Source organism: Mercenaria mercenaria, chromosome 9 (genome assembly GCF_021730395.1).
Source record: "Mercenaria mercenaria strain notata chromosome 9, MADL_Memer_1, whole genome shotgun sequence".
In the NCBI taxonomy this organism is placed as follows: domain Eukaryota; kingdom Metazoa; phylum Mollusca; class Bivalvia; order Venerida; family Veneridae; genus Mercenaria; species Mercenaria mercenaria.
In genome coordinates, this window is record NC_069369.1 from 30,233,392 (window position 1) to 30,241,197 (window position 7,806).

At 33.3% G+C, this 7,806-nt stretch overlaps 1 protein-coding gene across 1 annotated transcript; it reads right to left on the reverse strand.

Moving 5' to 3' along the window:
* Positions 1-2,831: 2,831 nt before the first annotated feature.
* On the reverse strand, positions 2,832-3,758 carry LOC123547853 (heavy metal-binding protein HIP-like). Its single transcript, XM_045335098.2, has one exon. The coding sequence runs from the start codon at positions 3,733-3,735 to the stop codon at positions 2,881-2,883; it is 855 nt and encodes a 284-aa protein (XP_045191033.2). The 5' UTR covers positions 3,736-3,758; the 3' UTR covers positions 2,832-2,880.
* Positions 3,759-7,806: the final 4,048 nt, after the last annotated feature.

Genomic DNA, 7,806 nt, shown 5'->3' on the forward strand with positions numbered 1-7,806 from the left:
CGACCAAAGACAACATATCGATTTGCATAATAAACTAAAACTGAATTCCGTTTAACTGATGCCATACAGGTGCATAGATAAATACCATGTAAGAACAATACTGGTGTCGTTGGCTGATCTCTAATATCATGCATACACTGTGGCACCACTTTATTGTGTTTACCTACGTTACAACTGTTTAAAATTTAGATATTATTTGAAACTAAATACATAAAGTTTCTTTTCTATAAGTAGTCCAAGGATGTCCCAAATGCTTCTCTCACTGTAGAATGGACTTAGCTGATACTTGATCTGAAAAACCTAATTCATTATTTAGTATAATTAGATTGGTTTTAGATTCCGAAAAGATTTCTTATAGATGGTCAGTACACTGGTTATTTTAGACCGAAACAATAAATCTTAACGTTGCAAGTATTTAAAACAGGAAAGAAAATAAATATGTAAAGTAACACCGCATCAATAGCTGAATGGTGGAGTGTCCGCTTTGAAAATTTGCTAGCAAGGTTTGTTTTCAAAGTGAAAAAAGTGGGCAGCTCCACAGCTGACTCCACAGCTGACTCCACAGGTTTTGAACAGCAGCTTTGATTTAGTTTGCATTTTATCTTTTTTGCCGTATTTTATTGTCATATTTTAAATGTATAACCCCCAATTTTTATAACTCTTTATTTGATTATTGATGTTTTACATAAAACCGAAAAACTCAAAAAGTTTCAGGAACCTTTAAATGTTTGAAAACACAGTAAAATCATTAGTATTCATGGGTCTGATTTTCGTGGGTTTTGTAGTTGCTTTGTTTCTCGAAATTTAATCCCCCCACACCCCACCAAAAAAAAAAAAATCAATTAAAACCACCATTCATTTTATTTTCAAACTTTCACAGCTTCATATCTCAGACCAAAGAAATTTCAAACTTTCGAAATTAATCCATTTTACAGTGCCGCAATTAGGTTTGAAATTATTTGATTGATTATTTTATTTTATTTGAAAATAAGAAAAGTTTCATTTATTCTGTTGGGTTAAATGTTACGCCGACATAGTATAGGTCAACTTTGCAGCTTTAAAGGTTGAGAACGACCAAAATATTTGCAAGGAACCTTTTATCTTTTTTCAAAAAAGATACTATGTAGGTTAGACTGTACATAGTATGTACAGTCTAACCTACATTATCTGGCACTAATAAATGAACCTTTATGTAGCATGACCCCGGCTAACGCGGTCAGTGGCCAGCTCGAAATGTAACAGTCACCAAAAGTTTTCTGTGATAAAACATAGCACGGTTTGTCCCTAATGTACCGATGAAAATATATCATAAAAGCATTTCAAAAGAGACATTATACCAAGTTTTCTTTTTATAGTAATTAGCTGTTACGAAACAGTAGCTATATCTGGAGAAACAGAGGAAGCCATCACATATTACAATAAAAGAAAGTGCACCCAACTACAGTATATTGTTATACATTTATATGTAACCGAATATTTTAAAACTTCCATGTGTAACATAGTAAAATATAGGTAGATAATTAGAAGCAATCAGCCTAATGTAGATTATAAGCAAAATGAGAGTTTATACCGATTGGGTGCCCTTCCTCGCTAACCTGGATATAGTTCACCTGCCAGTAGTTGTCACTTTTAGCCAATTCCTTCGGTGGCCGCTGTAAACGAGTTAGACTATATCTCAGTTCCTGTACATTAGTTTGAAATTATCCAAAAAAAGATTTTCATGCGATGTTTTCCATTGTCAACAACAATTTTTGGAAATTAGTTTTTTAAAAAAAAAATATACAATATTTAGTTCATTTATTACCGGATCCGTATGCAACTTTCGGGATAGCTTATTTAACATGCATATTCATTTTCTAATATTTTAATTTTTGAGAAAAAATTCATTTATTCTGCTTAGTTTTAAAGTAGTTCTGCACGTTTGACAAACCGAAATTAATGGCATAGCGCTATATGTTAAGGCCATAAAAACAACAAAAAAGTATGGAGTTTACCATAATGCAATGAAACCATCAGGTGACTAAGACACGTGTCGAAAACGCTAATACTGCGTATGTAGGCATCAAGAAATTCCTATTTTCACTTTCATTTTACCCAGCAGCGTCAACATTTAGATCGTAGAACGTAATACTACTAGCTTAAAATCATTCGCAGACATTCCGCTTTACAATCAAGCATATATTAAGCTTATATCCTGCATGAAAATTGCCTTTACCTTGCAAAAAAAATGGCACTTATAACTAATATAGACTAATATAGACTACATTCGAGCTGACCACGGGGACTTATCCGGCGAATTACTACTTTCGTACCTTCGGATAACGTAGAATAAAGCTTGGTCATGGCATACAGAAAAAAACTATTTCATGAATTAATAGCACCAATTTAGTAAACTTACGAAAACGGCAACGTTACTGTCTTTCTAAAGATAAAATATGATATTTAAAAGTTTGACATGGTAAATAATTTCAAACAATGTCTTAAAATCAGCTTGAAATTTGCGGATCTCTGTAATTTTGCTAATATCCCAAAAACAAGCACACAGAACTATACATTGTATTTCAGCATATCATAGATCAAATTTTTTCCGACTGTGAGAAATCATTAAAATCTTCTTGTAGAAAAAATTTATAGGTTTTGTTTTTTTCCTCTTATATCTTTTAAGTGAAATTCTAATATACATTTTATAAACCTTTTTTTGAGAGAAAACTTTCTGGTCAATATACTGCAAAGTTGATCGAAATAAATGAATTTTTCTTAAGTCATTTGCTTATACTGCCTTTCCGCAACACCAAACAAGAGACATTGCTTTGTGATTTAAGAACTTTTAATGTTGAAATATACAGATATTTTCAGCTCGTTTAGTAGTGAAGGACTAAATCAGAATAGTAAAAATCCTGTAAAGGTGACGTAACGGTATCCCTCTAAACTGAATAGCTCTGCATCGTGGTCGTATATTGTTTCAAGCCAAAGTGATTGTCCAGCTGTAAGATTTATCACTGCGCTATTTGAAGCCATCGTTTGCCTGTAACTGTCAGAATACGGATCAGCGTGCACAACAGCGCCGACAACGTTTTGTCCATCCTTCAGCAGTCGCACGTTGGTCTTCTTAACTCCAGCCTGAATTGTAAATGTTGTGAAATAAGTCCCAGAAATAGGTGCCGTGAATATCCCGGTAAATTTGTTATAACCATTACCATAATTAGAAATGATTTGATTGCATTTTATTGTTGTTCCTGGGTTGAGTTCTTTTATCTGATGATCTAAATAAGCGGTAAATGCAACACTTTGCCCCGAGTGAGTTCTTATTCTTTGATTGATAAACAGTTTGTTTTCTCTTTGTTTCATGTTCGTGTGATAGGAATCAGGATTGTGTTTCGCCTTGTCCACTTTTTCCGTGTTTGTCAAATTGTTATACGGTTGTATTACGTAGTTTCCTTCATTCTCGCCTTCCATTTCCTTGAGGCTGTCTTTTAGGTTGTTAATGTCGTCTGCTTGTCTTGCAATAATTGACTCCATGTCATTTATTTTAACATTTTGTCCTTCTATTTCTGTTTTCAGATCACCAACATATTTCATTAGAGAACTATAATCCATTCCTTCCTCCTCCAATACGGACGAAACTATTTTACGTATTATTGCTTCATTTAAAAATGAATGGGAAACTGAGCTCAAATCCTTTGATTCACAAATCGGGTATAACATAGACAAAATTGCAAATAATAACCACAACATACTTGTAAAATCAAAGTATTTAAAAACCCCAATAACCATATCTTGTGCAAGTGAATTTTATCAGTTTGTACATTTATAATTTCTTATCTCTGATGATTTTGACATGACCGTCTTTAATTATCACTTCTTCGGATGACTACAAGAAAAGTTTAAATCTTGTCTCAGTTCAAACTGAATTCTGAAAAAAATCTTTTGTCATAGATCTTTGGTATATCAAACATGTTATAACTAAAATAGGGACAAATAAATTCATTGACATCTTTCGTTTAAATAGTGACCATATTTCTTACTTTTTATGCTTCCAGTGTCGAAAATCGAGGAGACATACTGTCGATTGCTCTGTCATTTCGTCCATCGCACTATCTTGTGTACTCTCTACCGTTTTCATCTAATTAAAATGAAACTTGGTATACGTCATCATCATGAAGTGAGCAGGCGCATATCATGAGTACCTTTATTTTCCTTTAGTTTTTCTTCAGTTTTGATTTTACAGTTGATAAAAACAACTGTTCTTTGTGTACTAAAGCTCCATACTGTTTCAATCCATATGCAATTGTATATACAAACAATATCAAATGCAATGAAATGACATCTGAGCATATATCTCATATCTTGCTATACTGTATACAGGTAGGAAGGCCATATTTAGATTCATTATATACCTATGTAAATTCTGTAAAAAAAATCGACATATGAACAGGCAGAAACAAGAAATATCTTTAAAAATGATGGTCGGCGAATTGTAATAAGGAAAGAAGTTTGTGAATTTTTCATCTAACATTCATCTTTCATCTAACATTTTTCAAATTGCAAAACTAAACACCGCAGTTTAACAATTTAAATGGTTCTCTTTTAATTTTTCGCAAAGGTTTCGTAGGGTTGCAATTTTGTTTCGTTTATCCTTAGACGAATAATTACAGCAGTAGATTGATGAAGATTCATGAAGCGGTTCATGAGAAGAGGTCATTAAACGTGTTTATATTTTTAGCTAAATTGGTCCCTATCCCCATTTGTAACAAAATAGCAGGAGACCTTACGATATTGTTACACATCGAGTTTGATAAAAATCCAATACATTTTAGTGGTTAATGCGAAGAAAGGCATATCTACTTTTAGCTACAGTGGTCCCTAATAGGGCCCAAGTTCCTATATAAATAAATTTGGAAGAGAACCTTATAATGATGCTCCAGACCAAATATGACAAAGATCCACCAAGCTGTTCATGAGACGCTGTATAAAGGCATTTCTAGTTTTAGCTCTAGCAGCCTCTAAAAGGGGTTAAATGTCCCATGTCCCAGCTGAACAAAGTTGGCTGCGGGCCTAATAAAGATGCTACAAATCAAGTGTGATTAGAATACATGAGAAAAAATCAATTGAGGGTTTTTTTATTTATTATTTTTATTTATTTCTAAAATAGGCCAACTGATCCCGCTTTAACAAATGCATATTCGCTATTCATGAATCTATGGACAATGACGTCACACCAATAAAAATGTGAAGGTCAAGCAAAACATACAATTGTAATTATTTCAATATTTCTGTTTCATAAGCAAAGTTTGACCGTAGACATATCACATAGATAGACTGTATGCAGCGTACCTTCATTTCAGTGTAATGAGATTCAGTCATTATATAGCATATATATAATAAAACAGATTTCAACTGAGTTCAATATTTGCATACCATACTAAAGAAAAATATTCATATATAGTAAATCAGTTAAATAATTTATAACAAATATATCAAAGCAAACAAGTACTCATTTTAATATGCAATCTGAATAAGTCAAAAAAGCAAGAAACCTTTTCATATACGGACGACAATTGTAACAAAGAAAATCTTTTAAAAAGCACTTCTCTACATAAAAGACTCTTATCACACCCTTATTCATGTGATACGCTGACCGTATTCAGCTCTTTCTTTAATTTGATATATGTTGGTATTTGAACAGGTTTTTATCATATTTATTAAACTTACTTATCATTTTGAGATATATCAATATTCTTGCTAAATATACTGAGCCAAAGTTAGCTTTAAAACTGTGAACAGCGTCGTTTAGGATAAACGCTTTGTCTACATTTCACTCAGCGTAGCACAATCAACAGAGTGAAAGAAATTGACACTCTCGTCCAATCAGGCAGACTGTTGCATAAATCTTCCATTTTGATAAATTATCTATAATGCGTTAAAAAGTAGTTTGATTTGCAAACTGAAGTCACGTGGCATAGGTAACGAAAACGAATTTAGACGGCGTCGCCGAAAAAACCCGTATTGTACCTTTTAAGTTCCGTATTTTACCTTTCGTACTGTATGCTGCTGGACTATTTTCGTTAATATGCATGACCTGATGCAGTTCTATAAATAGCGCACATAAAAACTTCACTTAGTTCCTTTTAATATCGATAAACATTGAAGATTTCGTTCAATAACAAAACAACAAACAAAAAGGTAGAGGTATATAATAAAAGGGTAATTATAATAGTACCTAGATCTGCGGCTTTGTATTCGGCTTTCGTGGATTTTGCAAGGTCGGATCAAACTCGGCGCTTGCGAGCCTCGTGAGATCCAATCTGGCAAAAATCCACTCGAGCCGAATACAGCATCCCAGCATCACAGATCGAGCTACTGTTATAATAACACTATTATATTTGTAGAAGACGTAAATCTTATTACAGTGATTGGTATTGATCTTTCTTGAAAATAAAAGCACAAAACATGTATGAATGCGATCAAAAGTATATCTTACAGTGCTCTTTGTACATTTTACAATTTACTGTTGGGTTTTGTACTTTCTCTGCCTGGGTGCACTGTCCAGCTGAACCGACATGAAGAACACGTGTTTTGTTTGAGATTTATATATTTGTATACCTAAAGAATGGTATGTAAGATACTTTTCACATAAAAGATTTATGCTCAATTCATTTTACTATTTGTTTTCAAGTACACCAGAAGCCTTTTCACAGAGCCAACAAACCAAGAAATTAAGTATTTCATCAATGCTTTGAACAGAATAACGTTAGACCCAAATATTACGTCTTCCGCTATTCCTGGTTTGTTGCAGACGACAGCTTCAAACAGGTCAAAACCTCAACCGGGGATCACTTCTCTTAAACGTAACAAACGCTCGGTCTGGCTGTTTTGATCGTCTTTATCAAGAATTTTTGGGATGATATAATTGTCCGGGCAGCATTATACAGTTCTCTTTTCACGACAAGAGCACGTCTTTCGCGTAAAGAGCACAGTCAAAGTGGCGGGTACTCAGTCTCAACGCTGATACTCAGTCATTGTCTTTCATTCGCAGTTCGATTTAAACAACATAAACAATTCGCAGGTCATATTAAATTTTGATACTGGAATTTGCTTGTGAAGATAAGATTGTTCGTGTCGAACATCACTGACATAAATATTATTGTATTGTGAAGAGAAGTGTTAACAACCTTGTTAGATTTTTATCGTGTTGTCGGCCCTGTATCATTTCTCTCTCTTTGATGTATTAGTTAACATTTATGAATACGAACTACGAACTTCACAACAAAATAACTGTAATAGCAGCTCTATAATTCTTAAGTTTAACACTATCCATGTCAAACAAAAAAACTGTCGTGAACGGTAGACCTTTTTGTCATACTTCAATGTTTACAATCACTGTCCACATCTTCATACAAATCTGTCACGACCGGCTGGAGTACCTTTTTGATCCTTCCGCACAGAAATGTAGTCTGTTCTAGTTTTAAAATTAACATAGAGGACTACTCATACACATATTATTTTAATGTTTATTCGTGTTTTTTAGTTCCATGACTCGAATTTTGGTCTAATATATCTCTAATAACTAATGCTAAAGGACTTTGTTCGTTGCTTCCTTATTTACTTTTCATTGTTTGTTACTTGTACTTGTTCACATTACGAGATTTTAATAATTAATAATGTGGCAATTTTTAGCGGTCTTTTATATATTTGATTTTCTCTAGTATTCAAAATTCTACTTGTTTTCAGAACTTAACCAGACGGAAAGCAAAAGAGCACAAATGTCATTTCACAAAAAAAGACATGTAGAGGAGATATTCTTTC

What these genes read in the sequence shown, in the direction of transcription:
- LOC123547853 (XM_045335098.2), bottom strand. Translation starts at nt 3,735, where the DNA reads ATGTTGTGGTTATTATTTGCAATTTTGTCTATGTTATACCCGATTTGT.